At 28.6% G+C, this 26564-nt stretch overlaps 2 protein-coding genes across 5 annotated transcripts in view; both read right to left on the minus strand.

The window, feature by feature from the left end:
- Positions 1-26564, minus strand: part of LOC126739522 (methyltransferase-like protein 22) — a 135513-nt gene that overhangs the window by 45989 nt on the left and 62960 nt on the right. For 2 of the 4 annotated variants that reach the window (XM_050445265.1, XM_050445268.1), the window contains exon 2: positions 2004-2086. The exons of the other annotated variants lie outside the window; for them this stretch is intronic. The gene's annotated coding sequence lies outside the window, so the exon portion shown is untranslated. The remainder of the gene's footprint in view (positions 1-2003; positions 2087-26564) is intronic. 4 annotated transcript variants of the gene reach the window in all.
- On the minus strand, positions 719-1857 carry LOC126739536 (uncharacterized). Its single transcript, XM_050445283.1, has 3 exons — positions 1554-1857; positions 1254-1433; positions 719-1166 (listed from the first exon to the last, which is right to left on the minus strand). The coding sequence occupies exons 1-3, from the start codon at positions 1606-1608 to the stop codon at positions 883-885; spliced, it is 519 nt and encodes a 172-aa protein (XP_050301240.1). The 5' UTR covers positions 1609-1857; the 3' UTR covers positions 719-882.

Raw genomic sequence — 26564 nt, forward strand, 5'->3', positions numbered from 1 at the left:
AATTCAAGTTTTTTTGTAAATGAATTTCATCTTCTTTATTTCCTGATTTAGAATCAACCTGTATTTGCATACTAAGAGTGTCGAATTTATAGCAGGTATCAACATATGGCTTTTTAAACGATAGTTTTAATTTGTTATATCCGTTCTTCCCACGGGATTTTGCCTTCCTTCTTTGTACAGATCGTACCTAATTCGCAGATTTAGGTGCGATGGTAGGTACCTTTTATCATTTGTACGTCTTGTATAATGACTCTCGTGAGAAGGGAACGATTTAATATGTGTACGCACTTCATTTAATTCCTGTTTAGATTTTTTATTTACGGAAGGTGTTATAACTCTTTGATCTTCAACAGTAATCTTCAACCAGAAGTGCTTTGCATTTTGTTTTTTAAAACCTCTTTTATAAACTTTTCCTTTTTATCCAAAGTTTATACAAAAACAATCTTTGCATACAGATATTCTTTTTCCATTTATTTCAAAAATATATTCGTAAGTTACTTCTCTATTTTTTGAAGAGTCACGTTTTCTTTTACGACTTACCCTTATGCTACCTTTTTGCTATGGGATCCTAAGGATCAATATTCATTAAAAAATTTTTTTCGAACGTCTTCATTTAGGGTTGTGGGTATTTTTTTCTACAATCTTTTAAAGGCTTCAGATATCTCGCATTTACCATTTTACCGCTTATATTCTCGTAACTTTGTCCAAAATGAATTTTTTCAGTTCTCTCTTTTCTTACAACTCGGGACCACTTTTTTAATGGTTTATCCATATGAACTTTTGCCTTTTCTGTTCCAATTATTGTTGAGGAAGCACTAGATCCAGCTTGATCAGTTATGTTCAGTTTTTCTTGTGATTCTAAAATTTAAAAAATATAACGATCTAAAAACTTAACATACTACATTGAATATTAGTAGAGGAAATATTAGCCTTTGAACGACTTATTTTTCTCTGAATGCGCAATAAATCAATATTGTCGTCACTGCTTTCACTTTCAGATTGTCCAGGTAAATAGTCCTTATCTGCACAACTGTCATCTGAATTTAAGATAGCTGTCAAATCTGCCGTCAGTGAAAGGGCTGGCGATGATGTTACAGACCCTATGTCTAGGATCTGATCTTCTCTTAGCGACACAGCTAAACTTTTATTTATTGTATCGCCGATAACTAGAAATGTAAAATTAGTCAGTAACATACACGATAAAATTACAAGCAAAAATGGTTCTTTTACTATACCGTTTTAAAAGCATTCACCTTTATTACTTGCTGTATCCAACTGTATATAATTTTCACCCAAAAAATTATCATCAAAGTCCAAAATATTTGAAAAATCCGAATTAACAGTTGGAGAAGGCATTAAAATTTTGTAACTTGGGTGATCAGTATTAGGCATTTCTTCGTGATCATTATCCGGTGTATGGGAGTGTGAAATAACTGGAATTAATAATTTATATTTTTGTAAATTTATAATGATGTTATGTTATGTCGTATTAAAATACTTTACTAATAATAAACATAAGACAATTTTTTAAAAATTATAACAATGATATTTACCTGCTTCTTCACATTTTCTTGCCAATTGCAAAATAAGTTTACTTCTTGCACTCATGTTAACGATTTTTTACGATAAACAAACAACGACTACACATAAACTTCTAACCACGTGTAAATTCCACATACATAATAATGATAAATTGATACGAAAGTCTTAAGTCAGCAATGCAATTTTAAATTTAAAAATAACGTTTTGATATAAAGGACTTAAATTGACTTAAGTCATTATGACACTACTTTCCTTTTACAGTGTTTTGGTACGAAGGTCTTATGTAAACTTAAGACTCTATTACCAGACCAGATTTTTTTTTTTTACTTAAGTCTTTTGTATCAATTTATGGAGCCTAAATAAAAACGGTACGACTTAAGTCTCTAATACTTAAGTCGTATTAGAGACTTGGGATTGGAGATGGCGCTTGAGTAGTAAGCATTAGTTGTTTGTGCTCCTACCTTTGTTATTAAATTTTGTAATCCAGTGGTCAAAAATTTAGTTTCTTCTATCACAGTGCAGTTATGTAGTGCCTCTATAAGCCCTGTAAAGTGAAGGATAAGAAAAAAAATGTCAAATAAAGGGCAAAACCTTAATTTAAAATCAGTCAGTGCACATTAGAGGAGTCTTCCTCTGATCCATTTAATATGGTTGCGACATTATTTAATGACAAACTTTCTGTAAAAATAAATAAATCTGACTTATCCCACTGCTACCGTATGGGGAAAAACAAAAAACATCAGAACCAAAAGCCCCGCCCCCTAGTGGTCCAGTTTCACATAAAACAGGTACTCTAATGAATTCTCTAATTAAATACGTTAATATTTTGGTCATTAGGTTGTGCATGTATTTTACTATAATAATGAAAATGTTTATTTATATCTTCCTAAAAAAATAAATACAGACGTTCTTATACTCTAAACTAAACTTATATTTAAAGATCGACTGGCTTTTGCATACTATTATTATAATAAAAATTTAAAAATTTCTCTGCATGCCTAGTTGATATAAAAATAAATTAAAGGTTTTTTTTTTCTGAATTGCAATATTTTGTAAACAATAAGTTGTAGATACTATTCATGATTGAAAGCTAGGCACTAATATTGTTTAATGATATTTTTTACGCTAATGATTACTAAATATATATGCATATAATAACAATAAAGCCAAAAAATTGAAAATGTTAAATAATTAAATGCAAATGATTTATTTTTTAACGTATTTATAGGTACTATAATTTTCTGTTTTGCTTAAAGTTTCTTTGTATTGAGTAGGATAGTACAAACACGACAAAAATAAAGTAAATAAGTGTTTAATTTACTTAACTCGGTGTTCATTAAAAGGGAAAAATATATGTATATGTATGTATGTGTATATAATTATAGATAGTTGTTAGGTTTAATTTTGTTTTTTCTTTTTTTTTTGTAAGCATATACTCCCTATTCTAACCCTTTTTTCTTTTTTTTTCCTTTCCTGTACTTACTTACTTTAATTGTTTAACAAAAAATTTTCTATTTTGCTTTAAAATAATGTTTTCATGTGCACACATTAATGCAAGGTCCATCTTAAATAATTTTAATATTTTTCAAGTACATGTAGAAAGAAAGAAAGAAAATGTGCTATATTACGTAAGAATAATCTTGTGTACAAGCATCCTACAAGCTAAAAAAACAAAACACAAATACAATTTCAAATACAAAACAATGAACAAAATTAAACACAAGAAGACAAAACTTTTTGAACATACTTAAATTAAAGATAACTAAATAAAACAATCAATTACTAAATAAAGGTAAACTTGTTGACAAAACTAGAGAAGAAAAAAGGAAAAAAAGAAAACTTTCCAACATGTCCAAGGTTAAAACCTATCATTAAAAAAGTCATCCAGGTTATAATATGCCTTAGCCAATAAAAGCGACTTTAATTCTCTTTTAAATTTCTTAACATCCGATATATGTCTAACACACAGAGGAACATGATTGTAAATTTTTTTACTTATGTAAATTAATGAGTTTTTGGTAAGGGAAGACGTAGGAATAGGTAGGGGAACATCATTTACACGACGAGTCAAATGGCCAGTGTCAGAGGGTAGTTTGGGAATTTTGTGAATAAGAGCAGCTGTTTCTAAGATAAAGAGTGAAAAAAGAGTTAGGATTTTTTCAGAAATGAAGAGGGGTTTGCAAGAATCTCTTAACTTAGCAGAACACAGGTATCTACGAGCCTGTTGGAAGCACACCACCCTGATAAAATCTGAAGGTCTTCAAGGATACAAGTCTTAATATAGTCAGAATTTTTATGGCTCCATAGTATGGTGGTATCATCAGCAAACTGAACCACCTTGCCCTGCAGTTTCAATGAACTCAAGTCATCCACATACAGTAAAAGTAACAGTGGTCCCAACACTGATAGTTATCAATATGATTTGATTGGGTTTTCAGAGACATGGTTACATACAGGGTTTACCAACGAAGTCATAGAATTGCCAAATTATAGTCTCATACGGCAAGATCGATTAAGCAGGGGAGGTGGTATAGCTGTTTATGTAAAATCATTTATCGACTATCGTGAAGTTCTTAAGGAAACATGCGATTATCTTGAGCATGTCTGGATCGAATTAAAAGTAAATTATCAAAAAGTTTTAATTGGTAATATATATCGTCCTCCCAAGAGCGACATACATTTATTCTATTCCCGTCTTGAAAATATTATGACCGACTTTTATGTTAACTATGAGTCTATTTTACTTTTGGGTGACTTTAATATAAATTTTTTAGATTTGAATTTTAAGGTATCATTAAGCGAAATTACTGAATTATATGGTTTGCAACAGATTATAACTGACCCTACCAGAATATCCAACACCACTATGTCTTTAATTGATTTACTTTTCTCAAATTTAGAGTCGGTAGAGAATTGTGGAATAAGGGATATTGAAATATCGGATCATATGCTAATTTACTGCAATATAAACTTTGATATACCCAAGCCTCAAATTTCTAATTTCACTTATAGACATTTACAAAATATCAACACTTGTTTATTTCAGTCTGATATTGAATCGATTCCCTGGCATAATATGTACTATATGACTGATTTAAATAATAAAGTTTTTTTTTTACTCAATCTTTATTAGAATTAATTAACTTACATGCTCCTATAAAAAACGTAAAGGGTAAAACTAGACCATATTGCCCCTGGATTACTCCTAATATTAGATTTATAGAAAGACTTCGCAACTCGGCTCTACGTAAATTTAGAAACACCAAAAGTCGCGAGGATCGGGAAAATTATAAGCAGTACAGAAATCTTGCAACTAGTTAAATTAGGGCGGAAAAAAAGGCATACCTGGCTCACAGATTTAGAGTATGTAATAACAAAGAAACATGGCAAGAACTTAATAAACTAAATATTTCTAATAAATCAAATATACAACTTCCTCCTCTTATGCAAGATGTAGATAAACCTAATTTTTTTTTCTAATATTAACAAAAACAATAATAACCCTGACGAAGAATTTGTTGGGTATTTTAAAAAACATAGGTTAAATTATTAAGCTGAATTTCAATTTAATTTGGTGACATAAGATATAATAATAAATTACTTAAAATCTATTAAATCTAAAGCATTTGGCGTTGATCAATTAAACATTACCCTGATTTTGCTTTGTTGTCCTGCCATAATTAAACCATTCACTCATATTATAAATGTATGTTTAGAACAAAACTGCTTTCCCGATCAATGGAAAGAAGCCAATGTTATTCCTTTGCTCAAAATTAAAAATCCTGTTGAATTTAATGATGTTCGCTCAATATCTGTACTTCCTATACTATCAAAAATATTAGAAAAAATTATGGAGTATCAAATAGTTCAATATTTAAATGTAAATAATTTAATTCCTAAATACCAGTCTGGGTTTCGTAAGGGGTATAGTTGTGCAACCGCCTTATCTAAAGTGACAGATGATATTTTTAAGGAACTTGATAAAAATAAAACTACTGTGTTGGTTCTCTTAGATTTTTCTAAAGCCTTTGACATGGTAAATCACAGAATATTACTGGCTATATTAGAATATATGGGTTTTGCTGAGTCTGCGTTGGCATTGGTGTCTTCTTTCTTGTTTAATCGAAAACAAAGAGTAGTGCTTAATAACAATAAATCAAATGCACTGGATGTTACCTCTGGGGTGCCCCAAGGTAGCATTCTTGGTCCTTTGTTATATACTCTTTATACTTCACAAATTACTAAAAAAATTTTACACTGTAAGCACCATTGCTATGCAGATGACACCCAGCTATTTTATTCATTTCATCACACTAATGTTGTCCAAGCTAATCAATATATAAATGAGGATTTAAATACCTTAAATATAGAAACTCAAAAATTACTTCTAAAGATTAACCCCACTAAATCAGCAGCTATTCTTTTTTGTAGTGACAATCATCGAACTAATATTTTAAGTAATTTAAATGTACACCTTAATAAGGATATAATAAGTTTTAAAAACTCTGCAAAAAATCTTGGACTAGTAATGGACTATAAACTTAGATTCAAAGAACGTGTTACCCTTAAACTAAAAAATGGATATTCTGCCTTAAAAACAATATATCGTCAAAGACATTTTTTAAGCTCAAGTATCAAAAAACTGCTCTGTGATACTTTAGTACTATCACAGTTAAATTTTTGCGACACAATTTATGAACCATGTCTCGATAACTCCGACTCAGGTAGAATTCAAAAACTTCAAAACTCTTGCTTAAGACTTATATTTCGTATAAGAAGACGGCAACATATTTCTTATAAATTAAAAGAAGCAGGTTGGCTAAATATGCACAATAGACGAATATTACATATTTTATGCTTTTCTTACAAAATTCTTAAATCAAAAACTCCGCCTTACTTACTTGAAAAGCTTACCTATCGTACTGATGTGCATAATCTTAATATAAGACGTAAAAATCTTTTAACAATTCCTGCCATAGCAAAGAACTCTTTAAGCGATCCTTTTCTTATGTCGTACCAAATTTGATTAATAAATTCAAAGTAATTAATTTTGCTGACACTGAAAAAACTTTTAAATTAAAAACCAAGCTTCTTTTAAATCACACTTAATTTTTCTTGAATCCCTTTCTTTATTAAAATACTAGGCACATGCTAACTAACTGAATGCAACGTAAAATATTCTATTAACATTTATTATTCAAAAATTAACTGTTTTGAATAATTACGCATAATTATAACCCAGGCACAAGAGTCAGTAAAGTGGTAAAGTTTTCGTTAATTTTTTTTCTATATTCGTTATGTTTTGTTTTTGCAATTAATTTTGGTCATTTACTTTATACATTTTTTGTACTTGTTTAGCATAATAAAAGAACAATCAATTTGCACTGTTTTCTTTTTCTAATTGTCACTAGAAAATCGTTTGTGATCCGCTTGGATCATTTAAATATAATATGAAAACAAGCCAATGAATTTCTAAAACGCCTGGAATGAAAAGATTATTTGGATATTTTGATGCACAATAGTAACACTTTCAGCTTATATTATATTATGTTAGTATTAGTTCAGCTTTCTTTAGTAATGCATATTTGAACGTGGATAACTCATATAGTACCCTTATTAAAGGAACTTACTGACCCTGGAGGATGATGATTGTTCAAATTTGACAATTCATCAAATTTGACAGGAAAGCAGTGTTATGTAAAACGAGATAAAGTTTATTCTTGGCGACAGAGTATTGCTGACAAAAGAGTATTCCTGAATTCCCTTACGATACTATAAATGAAAATATAAACCAAAAATTAATACATAAATTTGTATTTACCTTATAAAATATTCCCGTTTCGCTATAAATAACATGCAAAAAAATAATCCCCACATCGGATAAATGAATATTATCTTGTTCCGTCGTCTCGTCACCTGCCGGGACAGATGTCGGGTAGTTGCAAAAATGTGCAGGAAGTGCATAATAATTAACTTTAACCGTTCGTTCTTTTTATTATTCTTCTTTTTCGGGGAACCCATCGCGATTAACTTCTTTTCGGCGTTTTTCATTACTAATTCCACTTCATAATAAACGTAATAATGCTTATTGTTGTCGGTTTTTTTTGTCGCTTTCTCTGTCCTGAGTGTCGCAATTGTAGACGTTTGCTACTTTCTTTTCAAGAGAGACAAATTATAGCCGTAAGGGCTCGTTTTAGGGGGTAATTTCGTCTTTTTAGCTTTTTTCGTCAGTGACAAATATAAATGATTTTTTTTGTTATTTCAGTATTCGAGTCGGGATTTTACAGTGTTTGAAATGTATAATGGCATCAAATATCGATAAAAAATAAATATACAACTTGAGATCTGAGGTAGATTATCATAGGGAAAATAGCCGATTTTTTTCTGGTTTAAATAAAAATATTCAGATTGTTCGCCTATTTATTTTCTTTTACATGCAAAAAAGTCACTACAATTTTTTTCCGTAGAATCGTAATCCACATCAGACCCGAGGATCATGGTTGAATGTAGCGAAATGTAATTCCTCTTTTTTGAAGGAATATAATTCCATTGAGACAGTAGTGAACAATGAAACAAGTAGAATTTCAAATATGAAAAAAACTTGACCATATATGCCCATTTTCAGACACAAGGATCATCGATCATGGACTTGAGAAAATAGGATATCTCGTCTATAGAAAACCTAATTTCGTACGAAAAATTACATTTAAAGCTACTCAGAGACCAAGTAAATAATTAAGTGCGGTAAAAACTGGAAAAATTTTAAAAATCTACATTTTGACACCTCAAACTCAAGTTTTCCATCGGTGAATTTCCGCTTCTCTGTGTTCGAGTGTTTCATGGGGTGAGATTCTTTTCAAGAAGCCCAAGATCTTATGGGGGGTAGTTTTGGTTTCGCCCTCTTTTGTTAAAGAGATTAATGACATTCTTTACATTTTACTCTTTGCAGGTTGCATTCAGTAAAAAGCCTGTAATAAACGGTATGTGATGCTTTTGTGGATATTCAATAGGACATGTGAGTTTCCAAGAAATGTTTCTTGTATTAAACAGGTAGATTTAGATTTTTTAGAAATTTTGAATTGATTTAGGTGCAGATTTTAAGATTTTATGATGAACACTTTATCATGCTATATTGTATCACTTAATTTTTGGGATAACTTTTCAGGACAGTCTGGTTTTCTCTAGTAAATTGCAGATAATGTAACATTTTATATCACTACGTTTAAATACTATAACTTTTATCCGCAATCTTTTTGGAGTAGAGAGAGAGACAGAGTTTCAGTTTCCATTGCAGACATAATACTCGTTAATATTCGACTGTAATAAGAATTGTTCCGTGTTAATATACAGGTTGGCGAATAGAAGACTACATATAGGCTTTATAAATGGCAACGCTTCTCGCTTACTTTCTAGTTGATAAGCGCCGTGGCGGATTCCGATCGCGTGATTTGCTATTTTCGGCATGGCACAATCAGCAGACCTCATTGTAAGGATTTAGTAAATTAATGGAAAAGACAAATGAAAATTAAAACTTCTTAGAAAATATTTTGTTTTCAGATGATTCCTTTTTCCATTGCATGGTAAACACAATCCTTCCATTGTTCGTTACTGGTGTCAGGCAAACGTGCACAGAAGTCTTCAGTGCCGTACTCAGTACCCTCAAAAGTTAAATGTTTGGGCTGGTATTTTGGGCGACTATATTATTGGGCCATTATTCATTGATGGGACTTTGAACGCCGAAAAATACCTTGAGTTGCTACCAAACCTCTTCCCTGATATAGACCTGGGATCAATCTATTTTCAACAAGATGGCTGTCCTGCTCATAATACGGTTATAGTAAAAGAATTTTTAACAAATACTTTTCCTAACCGCCTTATTAGTGGGACTGGCAATATTAAATGGCCTCCAAGATTGTCGACAAATCACTACTCAATTTGTCATCAAATGACTTTTATTTGTAGAGTTATCTTAAGGAGACTATTTATAAAAATTGTAATAGTAGGCCCACGAATTTAGAGAAACTGAAAAACAAAATTGTTGAATCTGCCAATTCCATTTTACCTCAAACTCTTTTGGAAGTGAGAAACAGCTTTTAAGATAGACTAACCTTTTGTTTAGCGAAAGAAGGACGTCTTTTTGAGCCTCTTATTTAAAGAATTATTTGTTAGGTTTATTATTTAGAATTTTATTTTTGTTTTTTTATAATGTTTACATTCTATTTTCATTAAAGTTTATATTTTATTTTAATAAGAACAACCCTTTAATTTTCAACATCCAATGCATAGCATAAAAAAATTGTAACTACGAGTCTATGCGGGTTTTACGCATGTAAATCCTGCGTAATACTTTTTTTTTAATTTTTCCGCAAGATATACAGCCCCTACTGACGTCAGACACTTACTTAAACAAAATCTAAATTAATCGAGCTCGAACCTCGAACACCAGCGTACGGTCGCAGAGGCAGCGTTGCAACATCTCGCCTGTTAGGAACGTTAAATGTGTAGTGATTCATTCGCCAATCTGTATAGAAGTTTGTATTGTCTATTTTTTAATTGTAAAATTGTTACCATTGTGATAACAAAATTGCCAAATTGCTAACACCGTTGAATTTTACCTGCTTCTGAAAGATTTTGAGTGCTATACTCTATTTTTCGCTCTGCACCGTTAAAGCCCAAGTTATTTCTTTTCTATTTTATTATCACCATAAAAAAACAACATGGCATCCAAGTTCAAGTTTAAATATTGTTCAATTAAATCATATACACTATTATTGTGTGACATGTTCCCATATATTTCACCCAAGCTGTTTAGCCAGGGACTTTAAGTCACATGAAAAACTAAGCCTTCACAGAATATACTGTTTCACTAATTGCAAAAAGTCTTATGAAACTAACCAAAGACCTAACCCACTAACAGAAGTAGTGGTTAAACTTAGAAAAGAAAATCACATCTTAAAGTTATAAATAACTGAAAAGAATAATCAGTATGATTAGTTGGAATATGATAAGGATGAGGTTATTAGAGACTTGCAGATGGAAATAGCTAATATATAGCTTAAGTGCAAAACCCAACAAGATGCTCTCATAAAACAGAGACGTATAACTCAGGATTTTGAAGACGAGGTTTTTGAAACTGAAAAGAAAATAGTTGAAACACTAAATAACAAGAGTGAAGAACTTTTGGCAGTCATTAGAAAAAGAAGATCTTCAAAATTTAACTAAGGAGCAGGAAAATGTGGTATTTTTTTCAAAAAAATCCTATCAGCATGTGCATAAGTCAAAAACGAAGAAAGTTAAAGAGTTGAAAATTTGTACAAATATTCTTCAAATAAAATGATTAGACACCTCTATCAACGTTTTTCGAAAAAATAGACAGGGAGGTAAAAAATAATTTTTCTTCTGAAAATGTGGTATTTTTAAAAAAAAAATCCTATCAGCATGTGCATAAGTCAAAAACGAAGAAAGTTAGAGAGTTGAAAATTTGTACAAATATTCTTCAAATAAAATGATTAGACACCTCTATCAACGTTTTTCGAAAAAATAGACAGGGAGGTAAAAAATAATTTTTCTTCGAAAAATGTGGTATTTTTAAAAAAAAAATCCTATCAGCATGTGCATAAGTCAAAAACGAAGAAAGTTAAAGAGTTGAAAATTTGTACAAATATTCTTCAAATAAAATGATTAGACACCTCTATCAACGTTTTTCGAAAAAATAGACAGGGAGGTAAAAAATAATTTTTCTTCTGAAAATGTGGTATTTTTAAAAAAAAAATCCTATCAGCATGTGCATAAGTCAAAAACGAAGAAAGTTAGAGAGTTGAAAATTTGTACAAATATTCTTCAAATAAAATGATTAGACACCTCTATCAACGTTTTTCGAAAAAATAGACAGGGAGGTAAAAAATAATTTTTCTTCTGAAAATGTGGTATTTTTTTCAAAAAAATCCTATCAGCATGTGCATAAGTCAAAAACGAAGAAAGTTAAAGAGTTGAAAATTTGTACAAATATTCTTCAAATAAAATGATTAGACACCTCTATCAACGTTTTTCGAAAAAATAGACAGGGAGGTAAAAAATAATTTTTCTTCGGAAAATGTGGTATTTTTTAAAAAAAAATCCTATCAGCATGTCTATAACTCAAAAACGAAGGAAGTTAGAGAGTTGAAAATTTGTACAAATATTCTTCAAATAAAATGATTAGACACCTCTATCAACGTTTTTCGAAAAAATAGACAGGGAGGTAAAAAATAATTTTTCTTCGGAAAATGTGGTATTTTTTTCAAAAAAATCCTATCAGCATGTGCATAAGTCAAAAACGAAGAAAGTTAGAGAGTTGAAAATTTGTACAAATATTCTTCAAATAAAATGATTAGACACCTCTATCAACGTTTTTCGAAAAAATAGACAGGGAGGGAAAAAATAATTTTTCTTCGGAAAATGTGGTATTTTTTTAAAAAAAATCCTATCAGCATGTCTATAACTCAAAAACGAAGAAAGTTAGAGAGTTGAAAATTTGTACAAATATTCTTCAAACAAAATGATTAGACACCTCTATCAACGTTTTTCGAAAAAATAGACAGGGAGGTAAAAAATAATTTTTCTTCTGAAAATGTGGTATTTTTTTCAAAAAAATCCTATCAGCATGTGCATAAGTCAAAAACGAAGAAAGTTAGAGAGTTGAAAATTTGTACAAATATTCTTCAAATAAAATGATTAGACACCTCTATCAACGTTTTTCGAAAAAATAGACAGGGAGGTAAAAAATAATTTTTCTTCTGAAAATGTGGTATTTTTTTCAAAAAAATCCTATCAGCATGTGCATAAGTCAAAAACGAAGAAAGTTAAAGAGTTGAAAATTTGTACAAATATTCTTCAAATAAAATGATTAGACACCTCTATCAACGTTTTTCGAAAAAATAGACAGGGAGGTAAAAAATAATTTTTCTTCTGAAAATGTGGTATTTTTAAAAAAAAAATCCTATCAGCATGTGCATAAGTCAAAAACGAAGAAAGTTAAAGAGTTGAAAATTTGTACAAATATTCTTCAAATAAAATGATTAGACACCTCTATCAACGTTTTTCAAAAAAATAGACAGGGAGGTAAAAAATAATTTTTCTTCGGAAAATGTGGTATTTTTAAAAAAAAAATCATATCAGCATGTGCATAAGTCAAAAACGAAGAAAGTTAAAGAGTTGAAAATTTGTACAAATATTCTTCAAATAAAATGATTAGACACCTCTATCAACGTTTTTCGAAAAAATAGACAGGGAGGTAAAAAATAATTTTTCTTCGAAAAATGTGGTATTTTAAAAAAAAAAATCCTATCAGCATGTGCATAAGTCAAAAACGAAGAAAGTTAAAGAGTTGAAAATTTGTACAAATATTCTTCAAATAAAATGATTAGACACCTCTATCAACGTTTTTCGAAAAAATAGACAGGGAGGTAAAAAATAATTTTTCTTCGGAAAATGTGGTATTTTTTTCAAAAAAATCCTATCAGCATGTGCATAAGTCAAAAACGAAGAAAGTTAGAGAGTTGAAAATTTGTACAAATATTCTTCAAATAAAATGATTAGACACCTCTATCAACGTTTTTCGAAAAAATAGACAGGGAGGTAAAAAATATTTTTTCTTCTGAAAATGTGGTATTTTTTTCAAAAAAATCCTATCAGCATGTCTATAACTCAAAAACGAAGAAAGTTAGAGAGTTGAAAATTTGTACAAATATTCTTCAAACAAAATGATTAGACACCTCTATCAACGTTTTTCGAAAAAATAGACAGGGAGGTAAAAAATAATTTTTCTTCGAAAAATGTGGTATTTTTAAAAAAAAAATCCTATCAGCATGTGCATAAGTCAAAAACGAAGAAAGTTAAAGAGTTGAAAATTTGTACAAATATTCTTCAAATAAAATGATTAGACACCTCTATCAACGTTTTTCGAAAAAATAGACAGGGAGGTAAAAAATAATTTTTCTTCTGAAAATGTGGTATTTTTAAAAAAAAAATCCTATCAGCATGTGCATAAGTCAAAAACGAAGAAAGTTAGAGAGTTGAAAATTTGTACAAATATTCTTCAAATAAAATGATTAGACACCTCTATCAACGTTTTTCGAAAAAATAGACAGGGAGGTAAAAAATAATTTTTCTTCGGAAAATGTGGTATTTTTTTCAAAAAAATCCTATCAGCATGTCTATAACTCAAAAACGAAGAAAGTTAGAGAGTTGAAAATTTGTACAAATATTCTTCAAATAAAATGATTAGACACCTCTGTCAACGTTTTTCGAAAAAATAGACAGGGAGGTAAAAAATAATTTTTCTTCGGAAAATGTGGTATTTTAAAAAAAAAAATCCTATCAGCATGTGCATAAGTCAAAAACGAAGAAAGTTAAAGAGTTGAAAATTTGTACAAATATTCTTCAAATAAAATGATTAGACACCTCTATCAACGTTTTTCGAAAAAATAGACAGGGAGGTAAAAAATAATTTTTCTTCGGAAAATGTGGTATTTTTTTCAAAAAAATCCTATCAGCATGTGCATAAGTCAAAAACGAAGAAAGTTAGAGAGTTGAAAATTTGTACAAATATTCTTCAAATAAAATGATTAGACACCTCTATCAACGTTTTTCGAAAAAATAGACAGGGAGGTAAAAAATATTTTTTCTTCTGAAAATGTGGTATTTTTTTCAAAAAAATCCTATCAGCATGTCTATAACTCAAAAACGAAGAAAGTTAGAGAGTTGAAAATTTGTACAAATATTCTTCAAACAAAATGATTAGACACCTCTATCAACGTTTTTCGAAAAAATAGACAGGGAGGTAAAAAATAATTTTTCTTCGAAAAATGTGGTATTTTTAAAAAAAAAATCCTATCAGCATGTGCATAAGTCAAAAACGAAGAAAGTTAAAGAGTTGAAAATTTGTACAAATATTCTTCAAATAAAATGATTAGACACCTCTATCAACGTTTTTCGAAAAAATAGACAGGGAGGTAAAAAATAATTTTTCTTCTGAAAATGTGGTATTTTTAAAAAAAAAATCCTATCAGCATGTGCATAAGTCAAAAACGAAGAAAGTTAGAGAGTTGAAAATTTGTACAAATATTCTTCAAATAAAATGATTAGACACCTCTATCAACGTTTTTCGAAAAAATAGACAGGGAGGTAAAAAATAATTTTTCTTCGGAAAATGTGGTATTTTTTTCAAAAAAATCCTATCAGCATGTCTATAACTCAAAAACGAAGAAAGTTAGAGAGTTGAAAATTTGTACAAATATTCTTCAAATAAAATGATTAGACACCTCTGTCAACGTTTTTCGAAAAAATAGACAGGGAGGTAAAAAATAATTTTTCTTCGGAAAATGTGGTATTTTTATCAAAAAAATCCTATCAGCATGTCTATAACTCAAAAACGAAGGAAGTTAGAGAGTTGAAAATTTGTACAAATATTCTTCAAATAAAATGATTAGACACCTCTATCAACGTTTTTCGAAAAAATAGACAGGGAGGGAAAAAATAATTTTTCTTCGGAAAATGTGGTATTTTTTTAAAAAAAATCCTATCAGCATGTCTATAACTCAAAAACGAAGAAAGTTAGAGAGTTGAAAATTTGTACAAATATTCTTCAAATAAAATGATTAGACACCTCTATCAACGTTTTTCGAAAAAATAGACAGGGAGGTAAAAAATAATTTTTCTTCTGAAAATGTGGTATTTTTAAAAAAAAAATCCTATCAGCATGTGCATAAGTCAAAAACGAAGAAAGTTAGAGAGTTGAAAATTTGTACAAATATTCTTCAAATAAAATGATTAGACACCTCTATCAACGTTTTTCGAAAAAATAGACAGGGAGGTAAAAAATAATTTTTCTTCGGAAAATGTGGTATTTTTTTCAAAAAAATCCTATCAGCATGTCTATAACTCAAAAACGAAGAAAGTTAGAGAGTTGAAAATTTGTACAAATATTCTTCAAATAAAATGATTAGACACCTCTGTCAACGTTTTTCGAAAAAATAGACAGGGAGGTAAAAAATAATTTTTCTTCGGAAAATGTGGTATTTTTTTCAAAAAAATCCTATCAGCATGTCTATAACTCAAAAACGAAGGAAGTTAGAGAGTTGAAAATTTGTACAAATATTCTTCAAATAAAATGATTAGACACCTCTATCAACGTTTTTCGAAAAAATAGACAGGGAGGGAAAAAATAATTTTTCTTCGGAAAATGTGGTATTTTTTTAAAAAAAATCCTATCAGCATGTCTATAACTCAAAAACGAAGAAAGTTAGAGAGTTGAAAATTTGTACAAATATTCTTCAAACAAAATGATTAGACACATCTATCAACGTTTTTCGAAAAAATAGACAGGGAGGTAAAAAATAATTTTTCTTCTGAAAATGTGGTATTTTTTTCAAAAAAATCCTATCAGCATGTGCATAAGTCAAAAACGAAGAAAGTTAAAGAGTTGAAAATTTGTACAAATATTCTTCAAATAAAATGATTAGACACCTCTATCAACGTTTTTCGAAAAAATAGACAGGGAGGTAAAAAATAATTTTTCTTCGGAAAATGTGGTATTTTTAAAAAAAAAATCCTATCAGCATGTCTATAACTCAAAAACGAAGGAAGTTAGAGAGTTGAAAATTTGTACAAATATTCTTCAAATAAAATGATTAGACACCTCTATCAACGTTTTTCGAAAAAATAGACAGGGAGGTAAAAAATAATTTTTCTTCGGAAAATGTGGTATTTTTTAAAAAAAAATCCTATCAGCATGTCTATAACTCAAAAACGAAGGAAGTTAGAGAGTTGAAAATTTGTACAAATATTCTTCAAATAAAATGATTAGACACCTCTATCAACGTTTTTCGAAAAAATAGACAGGGAGGTAAAAAATAATTTTTCTTCGGAAAATGTGGTATTTTTTTCAAAAAAATCCTATCAGCATGTGCATAAGTCAAAAACGAAGAAAGTTAGAGAGTTGAAAATTTGTACAAATATTCTTCAAATAAAATGATTAGACACCTCTATCAACGTTTTTCGAAAAAATAGACAGGGAGGGAAAAAATAATTTTTCTTCGGAAAATGTGGTATTTTTTTAAAAAAAATCCTATCAGCATGTCTATAACTCAAAAACGAAGAAAGTTAGAGAGTTGAAAATTTGTACAAATATTCTTCAAATAAAATGATTAGACACCTCTATCAACGTTTTTCGAAAAAATAGACAGGGAGGTAAAAAATAATTTTTCTTCGGAAAATGTGGTATTTTTAAAAAAAAAATCCTATCAGCATGTGCATAAGTCAAAAACGAAGAAAGTTAGAGAGTTGAAAATTTGTACAAATATTCTTCAAATAAAATGATTAGACACCTCTATCAACGTTTTTCGAAAAAATAGACAGGGAGGTAAAAAATAATTTTTCTTCTGAAAATGTGGTATTTTTAAAAAAAAAATCCTATCAGCATGTGCATAAGTCAAAAACGAAGAAAGTTAGAGAGTTGAAAATTTGTACAAATATTCTTCAAATAAAATGATTAGACACCTCTATCAACGTTTTTCGAAAAAATAGACAGGGAGGTAAAAAATAATTTTTCTTCTGAAAATGTGGTATTTTTTTCAAAAAAATCCTATCAGCATGTGCATAAGTCAAAAACGAAGAAAGTTAAAGAGTTGAAAATTTGTACAAATATTCTTCAAATAAAATGATTAGACACCTCTATCAACGTTTTTCGAAAAAATAGACAGGGAGGGAAAAAATAATTTTTCTTCGGAAAATGTGGTATTTTTTTAAAAAAAATCCTATCAGCATGTCTATAACTCAAAAACGAAGAAAGTTAGAGAGTTGAAAATTTGTACAAATATTCTTCAAATAAAATGATTAGACACCTCTATCAACGTTTTTCGAAAAAATAGACAGGGAGGTAAAAAATAATTTTTCTTCTGAAAATGTGGTATTTTTAAAAAAAAAATCCTATCAGCATGTGCATAAGTCAAAAACGAAGAAAGTTAGAGAGTTGAAAATTTGTACAAATATTCTTCAAATAAAATGATTAGACACCTCTGTCAACGTTTTTCGAAAAAATAGACAGGGAGGTAAAAAATAATTTTTCTTCGGAAAATGTGGTATTTTTTAAAAAAAAATCCTATCAGCATGTCTATAACTCAAAAACGAAGGAAGTTAGAGAGTTGAAAATTTGTACAAATATTCTTCAAATAAAATGATTAGACACCTCTATCAACGTTTTTCGAAAAAATAGACAGGGAGGTAAAAAATAATTTTTCTTCTGAAAATGTGGTATTTTTAAAAAAAAAATCCTATCAGCATGTGCATAAGTCAAAAACGAAGAAAGTTAAAGAGTTGAAAATTTGTACAAATATTCTTCAAATAAAATGATTAGACACCTCTATCAACGTTTTTCGAAAAAATAGACAGGGAGGGAAAAAATAATTTTTCTTCGGAAAATGTGGTATTTTTTTAAAAAAAATCCTATCAGCATGTCTATAACTCAAAAACGAAGAAAGTTAGAGAGTTGAAAATTTGTACAAATATTCTTCAAATAAAATGATTAGACACCTCTATCAACGTTTTTCGAAAAAATAGACAGGGAGGTAAAAAATAATTTTTCTTCGAAAAATGTGGTATTTTAAAAAAAAAAATCCTATCAGCATGTGCATAAGTCAAAAACGAAGAAAGTTAAAGAGTTGAAAATTTGTACAAATATTCTTCAAATAAAATGATTAGACACCTCTATCAACGTTTTTCGAAAAAATAGACAGGGAGGTAAAAAATAATTTTTCTTCGGAAAATGTGGTATTTTTTAAAAAAAAATCCTATCAGCATGTCTATAACTCAAAAACGAAGGAAGTTAGAGAGTTGAAAATTTGTACAAATATTCTTCAAATAAAATGATTAGACACCTCTATCAACGTTTTTCGAAAAAATAGACAGGGAGGTAAAAAATAATTTTTCTTCGGAAAATGTGGTATTTTTTTCAAAAAAATCCTATCAGCATGTGCATAAGTCAAAAACGAAGAAAGTTAGAGAGTTGAAAATTTGTACAAATATTCTTCAAATAAAATGATTAGACACCTCTATCAACGTTTTTCGAAAAAATAGACAGGGAGGTAAAAAATAATTTTTCTTCGGAAAATGTGGTATTTTTTTCAAAAAAATCCTATCAGCATGTGCATAAGTCAAAAACGAAGAAAGTTAGAGAGTTGAAAATTTGTACAAATATTCTTCAAATAAAATGATTAGACACCTCTATCAACGTTTTTCGAAAAAATAGACAGGGAGGTAAAAAATAATTTTTCTTCGGAAAATGTGGTATTTTTTTCAAAAAAATCCTATCAGCATGTGCATAAGTCAAAAACGAAGAAAGTTAAAGAGTTGAAAATTTGTACAAATATTCTTCAAATAAAATGATTAGACACCTCTATCAACGTTTTTCGAAAAAATAGACAGGGAGGTAAAAAATATTTTTTCTTCTGAAAATGTGGTATTTTTTTCAAAAAAATCCTATCAGCATGTCTATAACTCAAAAACGAAGAAAGTTAGAGAGTTGAAAATTTGTACAAATATTCTTCAAATAAAATGATTAGACACCTCTATCAACGTTTTTCGAAAAAATAGACAGGGAGGTAAAAAATAATTTTTCTTCTGAAAATGTGGTATTTTTTTCAAAAAAATCCTATCAGCATGTCTATAACTCAAAAACGAAGAAAGTTAGAGAGTTGAAAATGTGTACAAATATTCTTCAAATAAAATGATTAGACACCTCTATCAACGTTTTTCGAAAAAATAGACAGGGAGGTAAAAAATAATTTTTCTTCGGAAAATGTGGTATTTTTTAAAAAAAAATCCTATCAGCATGTCTATAACTCAAAAACGAAGAAAGTTAGAGAGTTGAAAATTTGTACAAATATTCTTCAAATAAAATGATTAGACACCTCTATCAACGTTTTTCGAAAAAATAGACAGGGAGGTAAAAAATAATTTTTCTTCTGAAAATGTGGTATTTTTAAAAAAAAAATCCTATCAGCATGTGCATAAGTCAAAAACGAAGAAAGTTAGAGAGTTGAAAATTTGTACAAATATTCTTCAAATAAAATGATTAGACACCTCTATCAACGTTTTTCGAAAAAATAGACAGGGAGGTAAAAAATAATTTTTCTTCTGAAAATGTGGTATTTTTTTCAAAAAAATCCTATCAGCATGTGCATAAGTCAAAAACGAAGAAAGTTAAAGAGTTGAAAATTTGTACAAATATTCTTCAAATAAAATGATTAGACACCTCTATCAACGTTTTTCGAAAAAATAGACAGGGAGGTAAAAAATAATTTTTCTTCGAAAAATGTGGTATTTTAAAAAAAAAAATCCTATCAGCATGTGCATAAGTCAAAAACGAAGAAAGTTAAAGAGTTGAAAATTTGTACAAATATTCTTCAAATAAAATGATTAGACACCTCTATCAACGTTTTTCGAAAAAATAGACAGGGAGGTAAAAAATAATTTTTCTTCGGAAAATGTGGTATTTTTTAAAAAAAAATCCTATCAGCATGTCTATAACTCAAAAACGAAGGAAGTTAGAGAGTTGAAAATTTGTACAAATATTCTTCAAATAAAATGATTAGACACCTCTATCAACGTTTTTCGAAAAAATAGACAGGGAGGTAAAAAATAATTTTTCTTCGGAAAATGTGGTATTTTTTTCAAAAAAATCCTATCAGCATGTGCATAAGTCAAAAACGAAGAAAGTTAGAGAGTTGAAAATTTGTACAAATATTCTTCAAATAAAATGATTAGACACCTCTATCAACGTTTTTCGAAAAAATAGACAGGGAGGGAAAAAATAATTTTTCTTCGGAAAATGTGGTATTTTTTTAAAAAAAATCCTATCAGCATGTCTATAACTCAAAAACGAAGAAAGTTAGAGAGTTGAAAATTTGTACAAATATTCTTCAAATAAAATGATTAGACACCTCTATCAACGTTTTTCGAAAAAATAGACAGGGAGGTAAAAAATAATTTTTCTTCGAAAAATGTGGTATTTTAAAAAAAAAAATCCTATCAGCATGTGCATAAGTCAAAAACGAAGAAAGTTAAAGAGTTGAAAATTTGTACAAATATTCTTCAAATAAAATGATTAGACACCTCTATCAACGTTTTTCGAAAAAATAGACAGGGAGGTAAAAAATAATTTTTCTTCGGAAAATGTGGTATTTTTAAAAAAAAAATCCTATCAGCATGTCTATAACTCAAAAACGAAGGAAGTTAGAGAGTTGAAAATTTGTACAAATATTCTTCAAATAAAATGATTAGACACCTCTATCAACGTTTTTCGAAAAAATAGACAGGGAGGTAAAAAATAATTTTTCTTCTGAAAATGTGGTATTTTTAAAAAAAAAATCCTATCAGCATGTGCATAAGTCAAAAACGAAGAAAGTTAGAGAGTTGAAAATTTGTACAAATATTCTTCAAATAAAATGATTAGACACCTCTATCAACGTTTTTCGAAAAAATAGACAGGGAGGTAAAAAATAATTTTTCTTCTGAAAATGTGGTATTTTTTAAAAAAAAATCCTATCAGCATGTGCATAAGTCAAAAACGAAGAAAGTTAGAGAGTTGAAAATTTGTACAAATATTCTTCAAATAAAATGATTAGACACCTCTATCAACGTTTTTCGAAAAAATAGACAGGGAGGTAAAAAATAATTTTTCTTCTGAAAATGTGGTATTTTTTTCAAAAAAATCCTATCAGCATGTGCATAAGTCAAAAACGAAGAAAGTTAAAGAGTTGAAAATTTGTACAAATATTCTTCAAATAAAATGATTAGACACCTCTATCAACGTTTTTCGAAAAAATAGACAGGGAGGTAAAAAATAATTTTTCTTCGGAAAATGTGGTATTTTTTAAAAAAAAATCCTATCAGCATGTCTATAACTCAAAAACGAAGGAAGTTAGAGAGTTGAAAATTTGTACAAATATTCTTCAAATAAAATGATTAGACACCTCTATCAACGTTTTTCGAAAAAATAGACAGGGAGGTAAAAAATAATTTTTCTTCGGAAAATGTGGTATTTTTTTCAAAAAAATCCTATCAGCATGTGCATAAGTCAAAAACGAAGAAAGTTAGAGAGTTGAAAATTTGTACAAATATTCTTCAAATAAAATGATTAGACACCTCTATCAACGTTTTTCGAAAAAATAGACAGGGAGGGAAAAAATAATTTTTCTTCGGAAAATGTGGTATTTTTTTAAAAAAAATCCTATCAGCATGTCTATAACTCAAAAACGAAGAAAGTTAGAGAGTTGAAAATTTGTACAAATATTCTTCAAATAAAATGATTAGACACCTCTATCAACGTTTTTCGAAAAAATAGACAGGGAGGTAAAAAATAATTTTTCTTCGAAAAATGTGGTATTTTAAAAAAAAAAATCCTATCAGCATGTGCATAAGTCAAAAACGAAGAAAGTTAAAGAGTTGAAAATTTGTACAAATATTCTTCAAATAAAATGATTAGACACCTCTATCAACGTTTTTCGAAAAAATAGACAGGGAGGTAAAAAATAATTTTTCTTCGAAAAATGTGGTATTTTTAAAAAAAAAATCCTATCAGCATGTCTATAACTCAAAAACGAAGGAAGTTAGAGAGTTGAAAATTTGTACAAATATTCTTCAAATAAAATGATTAGACACCTCTATCAACGTTTTTCGAAAAAATAGACAGGGAGGTAAAAAATAATTTTTCTTCTGAAAATGTGGTATTTTTAAAAAAAAAATCCTATCAGCATGTGCATAAGTCAAAAACGAAGAAAGTTAGAGAGTTGAAAATTTGTACAAATATTCTTCAAATAAAATGATTAGACACCTCTATCAACGTTTTTCGAAAAAATAGACAGGGAGGTAAAAAATAATTTTTCTTCTGAAAATGTGGTATTTTTTTCAAAAAAATCCTATCAGCATGTGCATAAGTCAAAAACGAAGAAAGTTAAAGAGTTGAAAATTTGTACAAATATTCTTCAAATAAAATGATTAGACACCTCTATCAACGTTTTTCGAAAAAATAGACAGGGAGGTAAAAAATAATTTTTCTTCGGAAAATGTGGTATTTTTTTCAAAAAAATCCTATCAGCATGTGCATAAGTCAAAAACGAAGAAAGTTAGAGAGTTGAAAATTTGTACAAATATTCTTCAAATAAAATGATTAGACACCTCTATCAACGTTTTTCGAAAAAATAGACAGGGAGGTAAAAAATATTTTTTCTTCTGAAAATGTGGTATTTTTTTCAAAAAAATCCTATCAGCATGTCTATAACTCAAAAACGAAGAAAGTTAGAGAGTTGAAAATTTGTACAAATATTCTTCAAACAAAATGATTAGACACCTCTATCAACGTTTTTCGAAAAAATAGACAGGGAGGTAAAAAATAATTTTTCTTCGAAAAATGTGGTATTTTTAAAAAAAAAATCCTATCAGCATGTGCATAAGTCAAAAACGAAGAAAGTTAGAGAGTTGAAAATTTGTACAAATATTCTTCAAATAAAATGATTAGACACCTCTATCAACGTTTTTCGAAAAAATAGACAGGGAGGTAAAAAATAATTTTTCTTCTGAAAATGTGGTATTTTTTTCAAAAAAATCCTATCAGCATGTGCATAAGTCAAAAACGAAGAAAGTTAAAGAGTTGAAAATTTGTACAAATATTCTTCAAATAAAATGATTAGACACCTCTATCAACGTTTTTCGAAAAAATAGACAGGGAGGTAAAAAATAATTTTTCTTCGGAAAATGTGGTATTTTTTAAAAAAAAATCCTATCAGCATGTCTATAACTCAAAAACGAAGGAAGTTAGAGAGTTGAAAATTTGTACAAATATTCTTCAAATAAAATGATTAGACACCTCTATCAACGTTTTTCGAAAAAATAGACAGGGAGGTAAAAAATAATTTTTCTTCGGAAAATGTGGTATTTTTTTCAAAAAAATCCTATCAGCATGTGCATAAGTCAAAAACGAAGAAAGTTAGAGAGTTGAAAATTTGTACAAATATTCTTCAAATAAAATGATTAGACACCTCTATCAACGTTTTTCGAAAAAATAGACAGGGAGGGAAAAAATAATTTTTCTTCGGAAAATGTGGTATTTTTTTAAAAAAAATCCTATCAGCATGTCTATAACTCAAAAACGAAGAAAGTTAGAGAGTTGAAAATTTGTACAAATATTCTTCAAACAAAATGATTAGACACCTCTATCAACGTTTTTCGAAAAAATAGACAGGGAGGTAAAAAATAATTTTTCTTCTGAAAATGTGGTATTTTTTTCAAAAAAATCCTATCAGCATGTGCATAAGTCAAAAACGAAGAAAGTTAGAGAGTTGAAAATTTGTACAAATATTCTTCAAATAAAATGATTAGACACCTCTATCAACGTTTTTCGAAAAAATAGACAGGGAGGTAAAAAATAATTTTTCTTCGGAAAATGTGGTATTTTTAAAAAAAAAATCCTATCAGCATGTGCATAAGTCAAAAACGAAGAAAGTTAGAGAGTTGAAAATTTGTACAAATATTCTTCAAATAAAATGATTAGACACCTCTATCAACGTTTTTCGAAAAAATAGACAGGGAGGTAAAAAATAATTTTTCTTCTGAAAATGTGGTATTTTTAAAAAAAAAATCCTATCAGCATGTGCATAAGTCAAAAACGAAGAAAGTTAGAGAGTTGAAAATTTGTACAAATATTCTTCAAATAAAATGATTAGACACCTCTATCAACGTTTTTCGAAAAAATAGACAGGGAGGTAAAAAATAATTTTTCTTCTGAAAATGTGGTATTTTTTTCAAAAAAATCCTATCAGCATGTGCATAAGTCAAAAACGAAGAAAGTTAAAGAGTTGAAAATTTGTACAAATATTCTTCAAATAAAATGATTAGACACCTCTATCAACGTTTTTCGAAAAAATAGACAGGGAGGTAAAAAATAATTTTTCTTCGGAAAATGTGGTATTTTTTAAAAAAAAATCCTATCAGCATGTCTATAACTCAAAAACGAAGGAAGTTAGAGAGTTGAAAATTTGTACAAATATTCTTCAAATAAAATGATTAGACACCTCTATCAACGTTTTTCGAAAAAATAGACAGGGAGGTAAAAAATAATTTTTCTTCGGAAAATGTGGTATTTTTTTCAAAAAAATCCTATCAGCATGTGCATAAGTCAAAAACGAAGAAAGTTAGAGAGTTGAAAATTTGTACAAATATTCTTCAAATAAAATGATTAGACACCTCTATCAACGTTTTTCGAAAAAATAGACAGGGAGGGAAAAAATAATTTTTCTTCGGAAAATGTGGTATTTTTTTAAAAAAAATCCTATCAGCATGTCTATAACTCAAAAACGAAGAAAGTTAGAGAGTTGAAAATTTGTACAAATATTCTTCAAATAAAATGATTAGACACCTCTATCAACGTTTTTCGAAAAAATAGACAGGGAGGGAAAAAATAATTTTTCTTCGGAAAATGTGGTATTTTTTAAAAAAAAATCCTATCAGCATGTCTATAACTCAAAAACGAAGGAAGTTAGAGAGTTGAAAATTTGTACAAATATTCTTCAAATAAAATGATTAGACACCTCTATCAACGTTTTTCGAAAAAATAGACAGGGAGGTAAAAAATAATTTTTCTTCGGAAAATGTGGTATTTTTTTCAAAAAAATCCTATCAGCATGTGCATAAGTCAAAAACGAAGAAAGTTAGAGAGTTGAAAATTTGTACAAATATTCTTCAAATAAAATGATTAGACACCTCTATCAACGTTTTTCGAAAAAATAGACAGGGAGGGAAAAAATAATTTTTCTTCGGAAAATGTGGTATTTTTTTAAAAAAAATCTTATCAGCATGTCTATAACTCAAAAACGAAGAAAGTTAGAGAGTTGAAAATTTGTACAAATATTCTTCAAATAAAATGATTAGACACCTCTATCAACGTTTTTCGAAAAAATAGACAGGGAGGTAAAAAATAATTTTTCTTCGAAAAATGTGGTATTTTAAAAAAAAAAATCCTATCAGCATGTGCATAAGTCAAAAACGAAGAAAGTTAAAGAGTTGAAAATTTGTACAAATATTCTTCAAATAAAATGATTAGACACCTCTATCAACGTTTTTCGAAAAAATAGACAGGGAGGTAAAAAATAATTTTTCTTCGGAAAATGTGGTATTTTTTAAAAAAAAATCCTATCAGCATGTCTATAACTCAAAAACGAAGGAAGTTAGAGAGTTGAAAATTTGTACAAATATTCTTCAAATAAAATGATTAGACACCTCTATCAACGTTTTTCGAAAAAATAGACAGGGAGGTAAAAAATAATTTTTCTTCGGAAAATGTGGTATTTTTTTCAAAAAAATCCTATCAGCATGTGCATAAGTCAAAAACGAAGAAAGTTAGAGAGTTGAAAATTTGTACAAATATTCTTCAAATAAAATGATTAGACACCTCTATCAACGTTTTTCGAAAAAATAGACAGGGAGGGAAAAAATAATTTTTCTTCGGAAAATGTGGTATTTTTTTAAAAAAAATCCTATCAGCATGTCTATAACTCAAAAACGAAGAAAGTTAGAGAGTTGAAAATTTGTACAAATATTCTTCAAATAAAATGATTAGACACCTCTATCAACGTTTTTCGAAAAAATAGACAGGGAGGTAAAAAATAATTTTTCTTCGAAAAATGTGGTATTTTAAAAAAAAAAATCCTATCAGCATGTGCATAAGTCAAAAACGAAGAAAGTTAAAGAGTTGAAAATTTGTACAAATATTCTTCAAATAAAATGATTAGACACCTCTATCAACGTTTTTCGAAAAAATAGACAGGGAGGTAAAAAATAATTTTTCTTCGGAAAATGTGGTATTTTTTAAAAAAAAATCCTATCAGCATGTCTATAACTCAAAAACGAAGGAAGTTAGAGAGTTGAAAATTTGTACAAATATTCTTCAAATAAAATGATTAGACACCTCTATCAACGTTTTTCGAAAAAAT

Source organism: Anthonomus grandis, chromosome 8, assembly GCF_022605725.1.
Source record: "Anthonomus grandis grandis chromosome 8, icAntGran1.3, whole genome shotgun sequence".
Taxonomy (NCBI): domain Eukaryota; kingdom Metazoa; phylum Arthropoda; class Insecta; order Coleoptera; family Curculionidae; genus Anthonomus; species Anthonomus grandis.